The 20,114-nt window shown below is 43.6% G+C and overlaps 1 protein-coding gene across 18 annotated transcripts in view; it reads left to right on the plus strand.

Annotated features, from left to right (window-relative positions):
* Positions 1-17,896, plus strand: part of zmiz1a (zinc finger, MIZ-type containing 1a) — a 438,054-nt gene extending 420,158 nt beyond the window's left edge. For 17 of the 18 annotated variants that reach the window (XM_078530856.1, XM_078530852.1, XM_078530851.1 and 14 more), the window contains 6 exons: positions 859-1,019; positions 1,324-1,391; positions 2,896-2,964; positions 4,558-4,805; positions 8,002-8,165; positions 14,070-17,896. In XM_078530856.1, coding sequence (XP_078386982.1) covers positions 859-1,019; positions 1,324-1,391; positions 2,896-2,964; positions 4,558-4,805; positions 8,002-8,165; positions 14,070-14,177 — 818 coding nt within the window. In that variant the 3' untranslated portion in view covers positions 14,178-17,896. Of the gene's footprint in view, positions 1-858; positions 1,020-1,323; positions 1,392-2,895; positions 2,965-4,557; positions 4,806-8,001; positions 8,166-9,998; positions 10,245-14,069 lie in introns of all 18 variants that reach the window. The other variant, XM_078530870.1, reaches the window with a different exon arrangement.
* The last annotated feature ends 2,218 nt before the right edge of the window (positions 17,897-20,114 follow it).

The following is a 20,114-nucleotide window of genomic DNA, read 5'->3' on the forward strand; positions in this document are numbered from 1 at the left end:
TTGGGGGCGGGGCGTGATTTTTACAGGGCTATGAGAGTCACGGCCTTCGAGAGGGGAGAAATTTGAAAAGAAGCAGAAAGGGGGCCTATTTCTTGGGGGTAACTGATACTTTGGGGAAAATACTGAGTTGGTCAAAGCCAATGGTGGCACATTTTTCTTTGTCTTTAGATAGGTGCACCACTGAGAGAAAGGAGTGAGCCATCAGCCAGACACCAATTTAACCAGTTTCTTTAAAAATAGGGGTTTTCCGCTCCCTTTCCTGAAGGTATTGATTGCCACGCTAGCCTGTGTCTTGATGGCATCAGTTATCCTTAAGCACCCATTATACATGTCTTGACTATGGGGGGGTGTCACATCTCAGTCCTCATCTGGTATCTATACACATACTGTGCTGTCAGGATGAGGGATCTTCACCCAGTTGTTTCTTGTATTTGACCCTAAAGTCCATACCAGAATTGGGGTGGTCTTGTTTCTGTGAGGCTCTGAGGCAGAAACTGAGACTTCCTGCAATTCCCTGGAGGTTTTGCTCAGCCTCTTGCCCGAACTCTGGCGGGAGGGCAGGGAAACTCCCAGAGAGAAAAAGCACACAAAATCCAACAATGGCCACACACCTGGCCGCTCGGAGGGGACCTGCAGGTATCCCACCAACGCTGTGTCTTAAAACAGTCGGGCTCAGTTGAAAAATCATGAGTGAAACGTCGGGTGCTGGCTACAGTGGTGACCGGAATAATGAGGAATTCTGCCAGAGGATCAGTTGATTAGTTGTCGTGGATAAAAAGCCACTTTGATATGAGAGAGTGTTGTACCTGAGGTCTGTGCTGACTGGGATTGGCTGATCAATTCCCTCTTATTAACCAGTAAAAAGGAACTTCAGCAGCGTGGCGGCTTCTTCGGGCGGGGCTACGTTAAATGGAGAAGATGGAGTGGAGCAGACGGCAATCAAGGTGTCCCTGAAGTGTCCAATCACATTCAGGCGGATCCAGTTACCAGCAAGAGGCCATGACTGTAAACACGTACAGGTAGGTAATCCCTCCACCTTGTCTTTCAGCACCTATGATTGCCTGGATGTTGGAAGGCTATTATGACCAGGAATTATATTTTAATCAGGGTCATTTTATGCTAAAATGCTTGTTAAATGAGTGCAAGATTGGGTCTGAAAGGAAGGTTTATCAGCTTAAACTTAAAACTAGAAAGCTGACCAACTCGCAGAGGAAACAATAATGCAGAAAATCTGCTGGCAGTTTAATCTCGATTAAAGTTCCAGGGACTCTATGTAATATGTATTAATAGGATTTTCGATGTTCTGTTCCCCTGTTACTGCAGTGTTTTGATTTGGAATCATACTTGCAACTGAACTGTGAGAGGGGAACATGGAGGTGTCCTGTTTGCAAGTAAGTAAAGAAATCGAGCTGTTGAGAGAGAATTGTGCATCTTTGTCCATGGACTACCTTAATGTTTGGTTGGCGCTTTAGGATGTTTTTTTAAAAAAAAAATATTGCTTCCTTTTAGATATATAAAGCTTAACAACAGCTTGTGGCTATCTAGCTTAATCAGACGAAAGATGACATGATAGACTCCCCATGAAAGCTGCATTTGTTTGTGAGATGGGATGACATGTTGACCCAGTGTCACATGCCTAATGTTCGCAGAGGAACAGGAAATTCTCCTCCATAATCTGGCTGCCATTCCTCCAATCAACAGCCCAAAAAGCAGATTAACCGGTTATTTATCTCGCCCTAGTTTATTTTGTTTGCTTACGTAACAGTGAAGTGAGTTGCTGAGGGGCAAAAAAAATAAATATGTGTCCTTTTTAATTGAAAGAAATGGAAGCTCTGTGTTGCAGGGAATCCTTATCCTTTCCTTTGGACCTAAATTACTGTTTTCAGTGACACAGAAAAAATACTCGGGGGAAATCCCAGTTAAATATAGAGATGTTTGCTTTCCCCACCAGTGATTAATTTTAGTGAATAAGTAGATGTGAGGCACAGTGGAGGTCATTTTCTACTAGCGTTTGCATTTCTTTTGTGCTAAAGGTAGTGAACAGTGGAAGGTCCACCACTTTGTCACAAGATAGTTGCTTATTGTAGAGTCATTATGGCACAAAAGGAGTCCATTCAGCCGTCGAGTCCATGCTGTCTCCCTGTGAGGCAATTCAATGAGTCCCTTTTCCCCGCTCTATCACCTTGCCTCTGCAATTGTGCCCAAACCCGTTCTGCTTTCAGAGATATTTTCCATCACGTTGGCATTAGTCAGGCAGGACATGTTTACTTTACATATTGTTGGGTCTTCTACATCCAGGCCCAAAGGCCCCGTCTGGTACACAAATTGATCTTGGGTATGTATTCCCCTCAGCAGAAGCGCAAAAATGAAAAACCTCCCAACATCTCCAGAGAATTGGCTTTAGGTTTTTCCTCCATTCATCAAAAATATGCAGCACAAGGAGACCATTCAGCCCATTGTGTCTGTACCAGCCCTTTGAAAGCTCCCCAATTAGTCCCACTCTCCTGTTCTTCTGCCGCGCACCCCCACCACCCCCCACCCCAGCTCTGCAATTTTCTCCTTTTCAATTATTTATTCAGCTCCCCTTTGAAATTTGTCACTGAATCCACTTCCACCACCTTTTCAGGCAGCGCATTCCAGGTCATGAGTGGCTGCAAAAAATAAGTATTCCTCATTTCCCTTGGAGTTTTCTTCCAGTTACCTTATACCTGTGTCCTCTGGTTACTGACCCTCCTGTGAATGGATACAATTTGTCCCCATCTACCCCATCAAAACCCCTCCAACTTTTATTTATAAATAAATGTAATGATTGTTGTACTTTATTCTGTAATTATATTTGTTTCTATTTTTGTAAAAAAAAATGTTATTGACCATATTCTTTTTATTCAATGGCAGTAAAACCGCACTTCTGGAAGGCCTTGAAGTTGACCAGTACATGTGGAGCATCCTATCCAACATTCAAAAGTAGGTTTCCTTAAGGCTCTTTTTCTTTTGTATGTTAGTAGCAAAATGCAAATCAAGTGTGAATGCTTGAGTCAGATATCCAGAGCAAAGCTTCCAGTGTAACTATGGATATTGGGGAGTTGCCCGGTCTGTTTAGATGCTTTTATCTTCCATCTTTGGAGGTGACAGCAGTATCTACCATGACTAGATCTGAGATGGTTGGTTGTCCACTGTTTGCAACGAAGGTTTGATCCTTCAGTTTGTACTGTGGGGCCCTCTATAAGGAACCCATTTGGTATGTCACAGTTCTTCCAAGCATTATACCATCAACGCTGGGGGGGGGGAATCACTGATTATTATCTCTTCTTGATCAAGAGTGACCTATTGCATGTGCTGAGTTTGGTGGGAGCTATGTTTAGATATGAACAACTAGACTCGTCTGCCTAACTGAAGTCTAGCTAAAACAGCCAGGCCCTCGCTAGTTGGCATGGAATAATGCTTCCTCTGAATAAAGCAATCCATTCAAGAGACCCTAAGCTGATGCTGCTAGAATGTTCTGCCTCATAACTAGGATTATATCAATCTCGTTTCCCTCTGCTGCCTTTTGCCAGGACATTGACAGTTTTCGAAAGCATGATTTGAGCAGTGCTCAAACCCTTAATGGGTGTGTGAAGTCTTGTGTTCATTTCTTGTGGCAGAATGAAAACTCCCAATAAGAAGAATCCTTGAAACTTCCAAAAATCAGCTATAAATTAAAAATAACTTATTGGAAATCCATCATTGGTCTTCGCTCAGTTGGTAACACTTTGGCCTTTGGGTGAGAGGGTGATGAGTTCAAGGCCCACTCTGGGAGCTTCAGTACATAACCCTGGCTGGCACTTCACTGCAGTACTGAGGGAATGTTGCACTGACAGAGGTACCATCTATTAGATGAGACATTTAACCGAGGCCCCACATACCCTCTCAAGAGGACACAAAGATCCCATAGCATCATTCAAAGAAGTCAAAGGGCGCTCACCTGGTTGTAGGCCAACATATATCTCTCAAACGACATGTGCAAAAAGATGATCATCTGGTAACCTAGCTTATTGCTGTTTATGGAATCTTGCTGTGCACAAAGTGGCAGCTTGTGTTACTTCATTGACTATGTAATGCCCTGAGATTATGGAAGGTGCTATTTAATGACCTTCCTCTCAAATGCAAATCACATATTTTCTGTGCCAGCTCCCACAGTCAATCTTCCTATCTATTTAAATTATGTTTGAGTGAAAAGCTACATGCATACCATGGGTCACAGGTAATCTAGAGTACATTTGGAATGTTGAAATACAGAAATGGAGCTCTTTTTAACCTGTAAATACATCCTATGAGGGCCTGGTCTAAATAGTGTACTCTCCAAAGGCCAATTAGATGCCAGTAGTATCATAAATTTCCTGGCTCCAGGTCAGAAGAACCCAGTATAAACTGACTATCTTTTCATAAGATCATTTTGCTATCAAAAGTATAAAGCTAAGCTGGTACAAGACTCACAACCTTTTTTATTTGTAAGTCAGAGATGACTTTAGTATTGGAGTAGCTTCTTGTGTTAATTAAATCTCCTCTGAATCACTCCAGCTCTGAGTTTGAAGAGGTCACCATTGACCCGACATGCAGTTGGAGACCAGTTCCACTGAAGTCTGACATTCACATCAAAGATGACCCGGATGGCCCTCTGTCCAAGCGGTTCAAAACCATGAGTCCCAGCCAGATGATTATGCCAAATGTCATGGAGATGATTGCAGCTCTGGGACCAGGTCCATCACCGTACCCTTCCCTACCTCCACCACCAGGAGGCAGCAGTGGCAACGAATATGGCAACCCGGGTAGGTCTCACCGTGAATTTGGAATTCTCCTTATCCATCCATGCATATCATCAACATTGCATTTATGCAGCTTGCTGGGGTACTGAAAAAAGCTGTTGTCAAGATATTTTTTAAGTTCTTCTCAACTGTGGTATTTGTACAGAATTATTATTTTGCATTCTGCAGATTAATATGTGTCTTTTGTATGTGTCAAAAACATTAGTGTGAGTGTATTTTGCTTGTTGGAATCTTGCATTCCAAGTCCCGCTGTACCAGATGCAGAGATTGACCTTGTAATCTGGCCCAATGAAGAGCAGCTGTCATTTGCTAGCTGAATTCTAGACTCTTATACACAGTAGAATGGATGTGGGCCTTAATTCAGGAATGGATCCCAAATGAACAGATTCGCTGATCCCTGTATTCACCCCTTTGGGTAGATTTCAAGCTACCATAAAAAGTAATGTAAAGGTGCAGTGTCACACTGAGGAGTAGTCTCACCCAAGTTCGTAGCACTTAAATCTGTTAAGCAGGTGGCGACCCACACATATTTAAAATACCCAGTGGAAATTAGTTAAGGCTGAGATTCCTTTTAAAACAGAACTGGATTAATGGATATCTGTTTGCAAATGGGATTGGGTTACAGGGATGGTTATAGATTGGAAAGGTTAGAAGTGTTCATTGGAATATGATTCCTTTGCTGTGGGCAGGAGTTTCTGTCTGGAGAACAACAGGGAAGAATCAAACAGTGGAAGTGTGAGAATAGCTGAATATTTTGCAGTTTTGCTTGATTTGGGAGGTTGGGGGGGTGGCGGTGGGTGGGTGTAGGGATCAGTGAGCTTTTATACAAACCTGTGCACCAGACAATTATAATGGGTGGGTGGAGTGCCACAGTGGAACATGTTGCATATGACTTGTGAATGGAGGGAGCTTGATGGCTCATGTGGCCCTTGCCCACCTCATGCTTTCTTACGGCCAGGAATTTAGGCTTTCCTTTCCCGCCATCCGAAGAGTCGATGGAGAACACCCCCTCCCCCCCCCTCCGCTAATACTGCCTGCCTCGCAGCCATTTAACACCCCAACAAGCGGTTAATTGGCTGGGGCGGGACTTCTGCTCCTTCACTGGGGAGGATGTCCTGCCTCAGAGAGCGGCCGCCCAATCTGATTGGCCAGCCAATCCTCTAGGCCCTGCAGCGCCAGAAGCTGCAGTGGACAGGACCAGGACTGCAAGTACTCCCCAGAGCCTAAGTTCCAGGAGTCCAGCGCCAGGTAAGTTTTGGGGGTCTCAGGGTGGGGAGGGGAGGTGAAGCCCAGGGGGGGGGAGTGCACCAGTGGGTGTGGATGTTGGTGGAAACGCCAGTAGAGATGGAGGACCTGCAGGGGCCGGACCTTGTGGGGGAGCGTGACGCCCTAAATGAAAGGGAGTTGCTGATGGTGAGGACCCCCCCCTCCCACCCACAACCTTCACCATCCCCCCCACCTTCCCGCCCGAGGCTTGAACATAGTTAATTTTCAGGCTTGCCTAACGTCCTTGAACTCCTCCTGCAGCCTGAAAATTCAGGCTGGACGGTAAACAGGCCTTTAAGTGGTCAATAATTGGCCACCTAAGGGCCTCAATTGGGGCAAGGTTGAGCCGGCCAGCCTAGACCTCAACCATCCAAGCATAAAATTGCAGAGAGGTCAGGGCCAGCGAGAGGCCACCTGAGAAATTTTACAGCCGCTGCCTACAAAGCCACCAGCAAGGGGACGTAAAATTCTGCCCTGAGTTACCAACTTGAATATATTATGTATTGAAGCAGGCAATCCTTGCATGACCACCAGCTGGATGATGTGAACATGTATCAGAGCCATGCCCAGTGCTGTCCTCACTCAGCCTCCATGAACAGCATGAACTCTGGCTGTTACGTTTTCATTTCACTGGCTTAAGGGCACCAAGACCACTTGTAGAGTCCCGACCCCTGCCTCAGTTCACGAGTGTGATGAAATACTCTCCACTTGCCTGGATGAGTGAAGCTCCAACAACACTCAAGAAGCTTGATCCGTTCAGGGCAATGCAACCCACTTGATTGGCATCCCATGTGCCACCTTCAACACCCACTCCCTCCACCGCAGACACACAGTGCCAGCAGTGTGTGCCATCCACATACTGGAGCAACCCGCCAAGGCTCCTTTGACAGCACCTTCCAAACCCACGACCTCTACCACCGAGAAGTACAAGGGCAGCAGATGCATGGGGACACCACCACCGGCCAGTTCCCTCTAAGCCACACACACCATCCTGACTTGGAATCATATCGCCATTCCCTCACTGTTGCTGGGTCAAAAACTGGAAACCCCCTTCCTTACAGTGGGTGTACCTACTACACCACATGGACTGTAGCGGTTCAAGGCAATGGCTCACCATCACCTTCTCAAGGGGCAATTCAGGATGGGCAACAAATGCAGACCTTGCCAGCGATGCCCACATCCATGAAAGAATAAAAAAAGAAGTTGCACTCAATTGAGTGTAAGCTGGGAATTGAACTCAAGTCATACTGGTCTGTAGTGGATATACTGCAGAGTATTGCATTTATGCACTAGACCATGGCAAAACCAAATTCTGGCTTATGTAACCATGTGGATGTGATGGCTGAGAAACGGCCATTGTCATTGCCCGACAAGTAGTATTTATACATGAGGAAAGAGACACAAACCCATAGAGCTGAAACCAGAGCATTCTACTGCCAAACATGTGATAGCCATGTTGTGTTGTGGTGTGAAGACCTGTAGAATGCCCAGAAACGGAGATATTAACAGATATAAAGTCCTTAATGCAAAGTGTTCAGCAGTTGTTCACTGATCAGAGTTACAGACTAAAAAGGAAGTGAAAGGAGATTCTGACATGTCACACTTAGAATATATTGTTGGGAGGTGGCAAAGATTGAGTATGGTGACTTTTTTTTTTAAAAAAAAAAGATTGCCCTGAGTTTTTCCCAGATGATTGTGAATTGAAATATGCTTCATTGATCCCATGAATTTCCGTTGCCCTCTTGAAATGTTCAGTTTTGCAGCTGATAACACAATAGCTACACTGGGAACCCAGGGCAAACTAATACTCCGTTCTGTCGGAGCTGACTTGTTGTTTAGGATTTCTATCTGAACCAGCTTCAGTCCTGAACAAGATGCAGATTGTTTTGAGAAGGCAGACTTGTTAATAATACTGTCATAATCCTCCCAAAAGGTAACACTTACCCCAGCCATGGGAACTTCGATTTCCCACATGGCAACCCTGCCGGTACTTCTGTGAACGACTTCATGCATGGGCCCCAGTTGTCGCACCCTCCAGATATGCCCAACAGCCTTATGACTCCTGACAAGCCTCTCAGCCACTCCATGCCTGATCAGGTAAGTGGTGCCATTTGTGTGCGTCTCTCCCTTTGTTTCAAACAATGACCTTTGCATTTGCACTTGGGATACATTCAGCCTAAGAGATGTCGAGTGTCAGGGACCTGTGTCTGTGAATGGGGTTCCAGCGTGCTAACTTTGCCAGCCTGTGGCAGAATAGGGGTAGAATATCACAAGATAGGAGTTATATTAGTGGGACAAGGTGAGATGCAGCGAAGATCAAATCACTGCTGATGATCCCAAGGGAAACAATGGAGAGTAACTTAGTGAATTTGCCATCCAGACTCCTTTTAACTAACTCTCTGCGAATATTCCTGTCTGATTGTGTTTCTGAGTGTGTAATGTGGCTTGCAATGTTTCTATCTAGCACTAACATTTTTCATCTGCCTTGTTTTTTGTTTCTCTTTCCATACAAATCTGGTCTGCTTTTGTCTGTGCTTATTTCACTGTTATTTCACACAAATGGAATACAAGGGCAACTAGAACTTAATGTTGTTAAAGTTGCTGCAAGCATCCCATTGTTTTGTCACTCACTGGTAGACATGGGTCGCCTTACCAAGTTGACAGTCTTTTACATGGTACGTGTAAAAGTAGAACAAGGTGTTTCATAAAATGTTCCCCCCACCCCCCCCACTTCCCCTACTGCACCCGCCCACCCTGCCTCCAAACCTGGTTTTAAATGTGGTGGAGCCCAACCTTTTCCAGCCGAGCTGGTTCTGGTATTGTTGGATGGGCTTCCCCCACCCACAGCAAAACAAAACTGGTTTGGATCCTGCTTATCCTGTTCACCAGATGATTCTGTTCAGCAGCAGTCAACTCTTTTCTGATGGTGCTGAGTTGAAGTACGGGGGGGGGGCATTTTTCATTCCTCCTCACCACATCAAAAAGGTGGACATGTATTTGCTTGTCTGTCCTCTGATGTTGGAGCACTACTGCTGTCGTTACTGAGCTCCCCCCCGCCCCCAAACCCCCAACACCCCCCCCCCACCCCAACCGAAGAACTAACCAGCTTCTGCCTCCACGCACACAAAAAAGGGGGGTGTTTTTGGGAGTGGGGGGAATGTCTTCAACTCTGCAGTATTGAGCCCAACAGGAAATCTATTGTTGGAGTCAGGATAGGAAGGTGTTAGGAAGTTTGTTCCATTACACACGAGAAGTTGCTAACAAAAGACTCTTTCTGTAGTATGTACTTGTATCCGTGCACAGAGCTAATCTGTGTTAGAGACAGTATCTCTTTCTGTAAGCCTACCCACAGTGACTGAATACCAGAACCTGCACAGAGGAGGTTAATTAAAATCTCCACGCCATTTTTACAATGGTGTTTACTAAATTTTCTTTTCAAAGATAGATCATCATCAATATTTCTAGCATGCTCCCTCTAAACACGGTTTAGGAACGGATTTTTTTTTTTGGTTCCGAGGCAGTGGTTTTATTTACTAGTGCATTTCAGCCTCAGTAGGCCAACAAAAAGGATACTTTCTCTTGGGAATTACTTTGAACCCAATGTGAGCTATTGTGAGTGCCATTGACTGAAAGAGACACGTATCTAGAGTTTCAGTGGTAATGTTTGAAATGTTCACAGTGAAGTGGGTCTTTCGATGATGCTGTTCTCTCTAACTGTGGGTAGATTTTCTTAGGTCGGACAGCGGTTAGGTCTTGCAAGTTAGTGCTGCAGAGTTGATTTCCTTCTAAGTCTCCAGTGAGATTTGAAAATTCTTGAAGTGGGGATTGGCTTTCTCTCCTGTCTAATGGCTGGGTTTGGTATTAACATTCTTCAGACATCTTGAGCACTGTACCTTGTGGCCTCACTCTCTCCTGCTTCCTCCTTCGCAGATGCCTCATCCCGGCAGTACTGATCAGTCCCATAGTTCCATGCAGCAAGGTTTGCACGCACTTCACCCCAGCAGCCAGTCAGGGCAACCATTACATCACAGTGGTCCTAGCCAGCAGCCCCGGCAACCCCAGCAGGCTGCTTCTAGCAACCATCCACACAGTGATCTGACCTTTCGCCCTTCCTCCACCTTGGAAGGTCAGGCTGGTGGTCAGGGAGCGTCCGACATGCCGGAACCCTCACTGGATGTAAGTGTGCGTCATGCTCTCATTTGCCTGCCCATCCACTGCTAGCAAATTCTGGGCACAGCAAAGCGCCTCATGTCACGTCATTGTTTTATACATTTTCACATGTTACTTTGTACTGCAGCAGCCTAGGAGGAGAGCAGTTTGCTTTGGCTGCCTCTATTCACCTGTCTGTTTTGAAGAAATGATTTTTATTTATTGTATAAAATGTGTCAAAATGACTAGACAACAAAAGAAAAAAAGAGGTCAGGGATGCAGCAATTGGTTAACTTGATTATGAATATTGTCCATCAGATTTTATTAAGAACAACAGTGGCCCAAAAATACGTCGAGATATTTGTGAAGTATAGGATTGAAAGGCTGGCTGTACTGCAAATGTGTTCTTAACATGACCTGTTTTTGAACCAGTTTTTTTTTTAATAGACATGGTAAAAGGTGTTTATAAAACTATGCAGGGGTCGGCTGTCAAAAGTTGGCACTGTGATCGTCTTAAATTCATGTCACAGAATCAGTGGATCCAGTTTTATAACATTGTACTTCTTGAGGCTTTGAGTGGTGGAGTGAGGGTAGAATGGCCTCTGATCCTTGGCCTTAATTCAGATCAGTCCGAGGGATGAGAATCTCCTCTCCCTGATGTGAAGGTTCTACTTGAAATGGGTGGAGCTATTCCTGCTCAACACAGAGTCACAGCATCAAGAGTGCCCGTAATTCAGCCGAGCTTTATCGCCTCGAAGGCCAGCAAGGAGGTCCGCTGTGGAAAAATGGAAACTTCACTCTGTGACTGGGCAGGGCTCTCTCTCATTTGTGGGGGCAGGGGGTGGTGGAGGTTCAGGCAGTGTAGCACAACCAGTGCATGTGCTTGGAAGGATATCAGACCCTCCCCCACCCCTCCGCTCGATTCTTCTGCACAACAAAATGCAGTCACTGAACGTGGAAAGTGATACCTGGCCCCAGCACCCTGCTAATGCAAAATCTGCCTTTCTATACATGGCTGGCTGCCTCACTTACCCTCCACCTCCTCCTCCTCCTCCTCCTCCTCCTTTTGTCCATCGGTCTGCTCAGCTGTCCTCTTTTCAGTTGACAGAGACAGACCCTGTCATCCACACGCATTCCCTGCTTCGATTTCCACTACCCTCGCCTCTGCTGGCCAAAACGTGAATGACTGAAAATATCACCCTCGGCTCTTTCTATGTTCTGGATCTGGAGAGTTCCCTTCTGAGGTTGCCCTCCACACTTTGGCCCCACAACCTAGGCTGTCCCTGTACTTAATAGAGGCGCTGAGTAAAGCGGTCTGGTATTCCATTCCTCACCACTGACATCCCTCATATTAATGAGTACAAAAAAAAGTTTAATCCGCGCCCCCCTCCCCAAATTTAAAATTATCTGCTTGCAATATTGCAAAAATAAGTTAAAATGGTTTAAAACTGATCATGTTACAGAAACAAACCATTTTGTGGATAGTACGAGTCTTTCAGTTTTCATCATTGCCAGTTTCTCAGTGAATTGGATGAACGTGATGGGCTGAGGTAAATTGTCAACTTGATGCCAGGGGGGTTAAGGCTGGCGTTGAGAATCGACCACCCATTGTAGAAACCGCCAATTTCCATCTACACAATAGAAATGAAAATTGTGCGCTTTCCATAACGGGCAGCTGACAAACCGGTTTTACGCATGGGGGGTGGGGTGGTGGGCAAGTCGAAAATCTAACCCAACAAATCTGCAGCGATACGCTTGTATAAAGAAGTTTAGTCAAAGGCACAGCGCCCAATGCCAAAGAGGCCAATTGGAAATTGACGGCTAGAATTGGTGTTTGCTCTACAATCCCATTTCCAAAGTCTTTTCTCACCCACATTAATTTGGGACTGCCTGCATGTATTTTCACCTTGGGATGTTGTGCCACCTTTTATAAAGTGCAACACAAGTGCAAGTTGTTGTTCGGTTCGAGGCAAAAAAAAAAAGAGCTCTTCAACTGTGTGCCTCTTAGCCCCGAGATGGTGCGAGATCCCGTTTATTCCTGCTTGTCCCTGCTCGTATCAAGCCCCGGGACCAGCAGCAGAGAGGACCAGCACCATCAGCAAACAGTGCCCAAGGACCTTGAATTCCCTTCCAGTAATGTTTGAAATGAAGCAGACATATTCTCAATGAACAGCCACTTTTTAATAATCGCATTAGGCACGCTTCATTTGAAAAAATTTGCAGCTTTTAAATTTATTTGCGTAAACGCACTACAGAGGATTTGTTAAATTATTTTCTAACTTCAAACAGCCGTTAATAACAATAATGTGACTGAAATATCCCAGTTTATTTGAATATGATGTGAACGTATTGGCCACTGTCACTCAGTTTGCCCAGGGGAAATGGCTGGCACCCCACAGGTACTGAATTCTTGAACATCGCAACTCAGAAACTGCCTGCAAAAACTATTTAATTCAGTTCAAACTTAAGATCAGCAGTCTCACTTTAATACAGAGTTTAAAAAATAAACTAATGGTAGAAGCAGAAAACATCCACACAAAGTTAAACAAGCTTTGCAATAAATGCTTTGCACCATAAATTTGGGGAGACCTTGAAATTGCTGCTGTTAATTTTTTTTAAAAAAGCACAGAATATACCTTAAGTTTTTGTGAGTGAACAGCTATACAAAAACAGGCGTAGTTTGGAACTTTAATGAACATTCAAATATGAATTTACTAACACGTGCTCAATACTTGTGAGGTTTGGGAATGTAAGGAACATGCACCCCACAACCTCCTCAAAAAATAACATTGGCCAGGATTTTGCGGCCCCCCTCCTGCCCGGCGGGATATTACAGTCCCGCCGAGCGGAATGGAGATTTAAATGGCTCGCGCGTCCACCAGGGGAAGACACGCTGCGGCAGGACCGCAAAATCCTGGCCATCGTACTATTGATCACAGAGTAATGGTCAAGGCAAAACCAGGGCCTCGTTGTTGCCATTCACCTCTCCACTTGCAGCTCCAATACACCTGTTCCTTCCCAGCCTCCTCTTGCTGTTCTACAATTGCATAGCAGGAGATAAGTGCTTTGCTGTAAATAGTGGCTCCACCTAGCAGCAAGGCTCTAAATTGGGGAAAAAAATAGCCAATGAACTTTTGAATGTGGTCTGAATTAATGGGACTCTTGATGGGAGTTAAATAGACCACTGCCAGAACCATCTGGCCATCTGGAAAAGTTCCTGAATTTTGTAGGTTGTTACACATCTTTGCCCTCCCAGCTGCTGCCAAGTACGTTGCCGTGATGAAAATAAATTACACTCCAGCCCCAAAGATTAATCACCTACTTTTAAGTTGGCTGGGGGGTTTGGTGGGTTGGGAGTGGGGGTTAGTGGGGAGCATGATATAATAATTTAGTATGTTAAAGGGGTATATAATAATGCACCAAATCCTTGCTAACCTGCTGGATTCGTCACATTACTGCACTTGATTTGTCGGCCTAAGTTGTCTTCCTGTCAGGCAATACCTTACAAAAAACATACTTTAGGAGTGAAATGATTTCATAAAACACACACAGTGAGTTCACATCTTGTGGATGACTCCAGCAAGAATACCACACTCACCTGCCTGTTGCTGCAGTATGATGGGAGCAAATTGTTCATGTCTTTGTGAAACCGAATAAAATGTGCCGTTTCGATGACTTTGGTAGAAAACTGCATTAGAAATGTAAGGGTGTACAATGTACAACAGCCTTGCTCTTCCAACAATGTTATTTGGCTAATAGTTTATTCTTGAGATTTGACTATGTATTTTATTATTGATGAGAAAGTGGGGGTGGACTTGATAACATTGAATGTTTGTCTTTGGTTCCTTACAGCTTATTCCAGAATTTACAAATCCAGATGAGCTCCTGTCCTACCTTGGCCCTCCTGACCTGCCCAGCAATAGCAATGATGACCTCCTCTCACTCTTTGAGACCAACTGAAAGCCCATCCCTTCACACATCCTCACCATGTAGCCGCACAAGAAGTCAAAACACCCTATTCTGCAAGAGCTCATACACTAGATGAAATGATGCACTCCGGGCTCCTCTTCCTTCCAAGTTGGTCGTCTTGCACACTTGCATTGACTGAAAGCGGTGTGGGCAGTGGGGGAGGAAGCTTGTTAGGCGGTGTTGCAGCTTCACTGGAAACATCATTTATGATCGTTTTTTTAAAAAAAAAGAAAAACCGTGTAGCTTTATCCAATTGATTTTTTGCGAATAAATAGGAAGAATTCCATTGTGTAAAGTGTCCCAAGCGCTAAATTTGAGAAAACGACAGTGAAAGGCGGGAGGGATTGTTTTTGTAGGCCAGTCCCCACCACGCCCTCCTCCAACCTTCCCGCTCCCCCATCTTCAATCCAATATACTAGAAGCAGATCCTTCATTCAGCAGCTCCAACGAGAATAGCAGAAGATGGACTAAGAGGAGGGACGGACATAAGAAACTATTCAGGTCAGAATGCAACTAGAAAGCACAACAATGCTGACCTGAATGTCAAATTACGAATACATGTAGAAAAACAGTGGAAGGGAAGTTATTGCCTCTGTACCTGAAGAAACGTCTTCTCTTGCTGTCCATTTCGGTACTTGTACAGAGATTTTTCCTGTTTGTTCTTTTCTCTTTATTTTGCAATGTAAGGGACTGTTGGGCAGCCTGCAAGTCAAGTGCGAATATATCCGTTCCTTGCAGTGTTTTATTGCAAAGCACAGGTGACTCACTGGCGTTGTTGTGCCAAACCCGCGTTCTATCCATACTGGGAGAATCATTAAAAGACCTCGATGTTTGCGGCTCGGTCTCAAAAGAAAAGTGTCAGTCTTAACAATAACGTGCAGCTGAGGCAGCAAATATTGGACAGCTTGTTGGAGCACACAGGTTTGTGAGTTGGGTAAGGCCCACTGCTGGAAAAGTTGGGAACCCTAACAGTCAGTGGCAGAAGACATCTGCAACACTTTCCTGGTTTGTGTTTTCCTTTTGCAGACTGTTACACATCCTGGGAGCCACCACCGTTGTCTTGCACCAGTGATGCTTTCTCCTTTTACCACACTGACACCCCATGAGCACCACACCTCTTCAGCCCTCATTTTACGCTGACTTACCTTTCTCGAACTGTGATGTTCAATAATTTCACGACAGGATGAGGGAAAAAAGATGCCTGCCTGTGTGCACAACAACTACCCTGCACCTGCGCAGTCCAAAAAAACAGATTGACCGTGTGCTGGTTAATAACCCCCACCATTGAACTGAACACACTGCGCCTCCCAAAAAAAACCCTGTACAATTTTAATCTGCGACACTACCTGTGCTACACAATTGCAAGTGCCAGAGGGATTTGTTGTGTTTCCAGTTAGTTTTTATTACCTTGTTTTTTATTATGATTATTATTATTAAGCTGATCCCTTTTCCTTTCCAATGTGCAACAAAATGATTTGAACCAAGCTTGCCATTGGAAGTTTGGACAATGCTTTCATCACCAAAGTCACTTGTTTATTTTCTCTACATTTTGCTCCTCCTAGAAGACAAAATCTGATCCATCACTGCTGTATGTGCATAGTTATGTATGCTAGTTACCAGTACTCAGCTGTAGATATTAAAATGAATGGCTATTTGCCTTTGCTAGTAGCAGTATTGAATCTGTAATCGTCATGTAGAAAGTTGCCAAGTAATTGAATACATTTGAGGTTCTTTTACCCTGTCTCAAGTTAAAGGCGATGTTCAGTATGCAAATTGATTATTTTAAAATGCTATTGTAAATACCTTTGTGAATATTTTAGTAACGTCTTTGATAATATTCAACATTTTCCATGATCAGATTGGTTGTCTTTTCCTGTGGTTTTTAAATCGTGGGCCCGCTTTCAAAGAGGATTCCTCTGCAGAGTAGAAGAGCATTCTCCACCCTGACCCAAAACCTAAACCCATAAAAATTACAAAGAAGAGTGTTCCCCTCCTTTTCCAAGCCTCGAAACTCTCGTGTGTGTGTGTGTGTGTGTGTGTGTGTGTCTGTGTGCGCGCTCCATTAAGTGGGAGAGAACACAAGTCACGAGTGCAGGACAGTTCATTTCTGTTAAGTGAATAATATATTTCATTTGCTGGGAATATTAGCAATTTAATTACAAGTCTTGGCACTCGGTTCTTAGAATTCTTTTCATTGTAAGGGAAGTTTCTAAACGCAACCTCTTCTTCAGCGGTTGTTTTTTAAACGTTAAACAAATTTGACAGGACGTGAGCTGTAAACATTGTTTAATGCATATAATTAAGAAGTACACACTTGGCAGGAATTTATAACTGCAAAGTTTGTTAATGGGCAAGGATCACAGAGGAGAGGAGAGGAAGGGGGTTATCGTTTTAGGATTTTCACTTAACAGAAATATCATGTAAATGGATTTGAGTATATGTTATCTGGACAGGGATGTTGGATAGTTCCTGGAATGTTCAATTACAAAATGTTGACCTGTGTCACATTCTTCTGATTTGGGACCTCTGTGTAATTTGCACCTATATTGAAGCACCATGAGCTTAAGAGGGTGGCACACATCACCAAACCGATTGGCTGTAAGTGTGAATTGACACTGAGAGGGGTCACCAGCTTTGGGGTTGAGTTGACCTGGAGGCAAGTGGTAATTTTCTGCTCCCGTGCTCTAGTCCTGGCTTCTGCTTGTGTGGATAGAATGAGGCTAATTTCTGTAACCCCGTTTTTAGTTTCTTCCCATTTTAAGAGCAGCCGGTCCCTTGGTCTGGCAAGGTACTGGTTCATAACTGGGAACTTGTTTGTTTGAAACAGCTGCGACAAAACATATAGGATAAGTGAAGAGTATCCAATGACAAACAATGCACTGCCAATGTATTTTTCCCGAAAAAAAAAAATGTTCTAACATGTTATAATGTTATTTTAAAACGAAAGAAAATTGCTGGTGGGTGAGCGCCGGCAAGTTCGGTGTTGATTTTTTTCTAAGAGCTGTTTCACACATCCAGTTCCCATGTTTTTATGACAGTCACTGTGGAACCCTGGCTGGGAAGGAACCTCGGTGATCTTTGAATCCCTGCCCAGACTTCTGTAAGGACAAAGCAGAGACCATCGTCTAAGGCAGGGACTAAGGGACATGTGTACATATGTAAATGACAAAGGGAGACATGTTCAATGTAAAGAGAAGTGTGTTCATTTTCCAGAAATGTGCATTGTCTCAACAAGCTTGCAATCCATCAGAAGTGACTGTGTGGAAAATGAATACTGTTTGTTATCTTTCGTGAAGTTTCAGCATTCATTCACTCTGTAATATACTCTGATCCTTCAAAAGAAACCTTTGTTTTACCTACGTGTAATATTTAGCTTCAGTGTATTATCTAGTAGATCACCTGCATATTTTTAAGGTGCTACAAAATTAATGAAGAAAATGAGGGGTTAAAAAAAGATTGTAACCAAATTCATAGTTTGTACAATTTTTGATATCATGATCATTCAAGAATTCAAAAAGGGTACAGTCTCTGTGTCACATGCAGAAATGGCCATTGTTTTTTTTTCTGTTTGTACATTGTATGTACAATGCAATCATTTCATACTTTAAACTGGTCAGAAAACTAATTGTGATTTTTAGTCTTGCAAACTGTATGTAGTTAGATGATGTGACAACCTAATATTTATCTAATAAATATGTATTCAGATGAAACTGTGTGCAGCTTTTTAATTTTAATCAACTAAAAGAGAGTGTAATGAAGTTTTGAAGTGAATGCTTTAATTGCCAAAAATGAAATTCTAACAAGTACACGTGTACTCTTTCCTACGTGAAAACAAGCAGGAGAAAAGTTACTCTGTGGAATCAAACAAGGTCCTTTCACTCCTGGAACCTGTGTTAGAATCTAGTCTTGTTTAATGGATTGAAGGCCTCCTCTCTCCAGCTGGAAGGAGAGTCTCTTCTCTGGTGGGTGTAAGGGTGCTAATTTGCCATGGTAGGATGACCATAATCCAGCATAAATTGGCACTGAATTGTTAATCCTGCTCAAAGAAGAAATCAGAAGTTGGGATAGCTGGGGCAGTGGATGGAATGCCACAGGGGACTAGTTGGGAGCGTAGTGCCAAGTGAGACTGAGACTGTTGGGTGCAAAGGGTAAAGGAATGTTCGATTTGCCAACAATTGTGATCCCTCAATTTGCGATGCTCAAATTCACTTCCTTAGATAAAAGGTGAAGAGGGAATCCAACAAAATGATAAACAAGAGGCCAGCAGAAATTTTTAGAAAGAGAAATTCAGATTGTAGGGTTGTAATGTTTGAGGACTCTAATGATGAATGGCTGCAGATGGGAGGAAAAGACATACCGTGAACAAAATTCAGACACTAAACTTGTAGTGTGAATGCACCATCAAAAAGTGCCCTTTCAGGCCCCTCATTCCACATTGAGATGGTGTCCAAAAGAACACCTGCTGCTTCTACTTATCAACGGATAAAAATGGATAAAAATCACTGAGTCTGGAGTGAGCTGAAAGTAGGAACTTTTTATGACAAGCATGCAGGGGAGAGCTCCAGGGTACCAAAGCCTCTCAAAGCATCTTTATTACAACAGGTTACTTATACAATAGTTTCAGAAAGAACAGACACAATTGTTTACACCCCATGCGTAAGTCATCTTTATCCTTCACGATATCAGTTCCCCCTTTGCTTAAGCACATATAGCAAATCACATATAGAGAAATGTGCCAGATGTGTAGGCTATGGGTGATGGTAGAAAAATGCAGCAAGAGGCAATATCTTCCATAGCATAGCTCATAATGATCATATTAATAACCCTTTATTTCCCATATCATCCACCTTTCAAGTTCTGTTCAAAGACTGTCATCAGGTCAATTGTCACAAATTAGTCCTGGACAGGAAGTCAATTACAATTGACCCATCCAAAAAGTCCCCACACTCCATCCATTTCAGTATCAGATCATGTATTAAATTACTCCAGACCCATTTACAAGCTACAGCTCAAAGAGTTGTTGGTCTTCAACCAGGTGAGTTCAAAAGTGTCCAAATTGTAAAGCCCAGTAAAGGTTGGTGTTAGAACTGGGTGTTGCTGGTATATTTACTACTAAAGTGGGTTTTGACAGCTTTGAGGGTTGGTCACGCGCAGTACAGAATAAGAAAAGCTGCCTGATTGAAGGTTACTTGCTGTGTGCCAACATTCACTTCTGGACTGCTCAGCCTCTCAACACTTAACTCGCTCACGATTTTTCTCCTGGACTTTGTTTAACACAGTAAAGGTGTCAAACTGCCAAGGATTGAAGATGCTGACTGGAAGCTGAAAAGATGTTCATTTATTTTTCACCTGGTTTTCAGAATATAGTCAAAGAAGAAATTGGGATTAGTGTAGATGGCTTCATTGTGGAATTATCAGTTGTAGAACTCTCAAGTCACACACCATCCTGACTTCGGACTATATTGTTGCTCCTTCACTGTCACTGGGTTGGAAACCTGGAGCTTCTTCCCTAACAGCACTTTGGGTGTAACTGTGGACTACACGGGTTCATGAAGGTGGGGCTCCCCACCACCTTCTCAAGAGCAATTAGGGATGGGCAATGAATGCAACACCCACATCAGAAAACCTAATTTTAAAAATGTGCCTTGTGGTCTTTTCTCTTTTGAAATATGTGATTTGATGATTCTTCCCAAATGATTCCATAATTTTTCTGTGCATTCTTGGCTGAGAGCCCAGACATCCATTAGTCTGCTGAAACAGCTGCACCCAAGGGAAACATTACTTGATTGACGGCTTTCTCTCTTATATCTATTTCTCCATTATTGGTGTTTATTTAGACAAGATAAAGAGGTGTCAAATGCTTGCTATTTCTGCTATTGATACTTTGAATGACTGGTTGATTCTATCAGGCTGTCATAAATGGAGTTT

Source organism: Cetorhinus maximus, chromosome 27 (assembly GCF_964194155.1).
Source record: "Cetorhinus maximus chromosome 27, sCetMax3.hap1.1, whole genome shotgun sequence".
Lineage (NCBI taxonomy): Eukaryota > Metazoa > Chordata > Chondrichthyes > Lamniformes > Cetorhinidae > Cetorhinus > Cetorhinus maximus.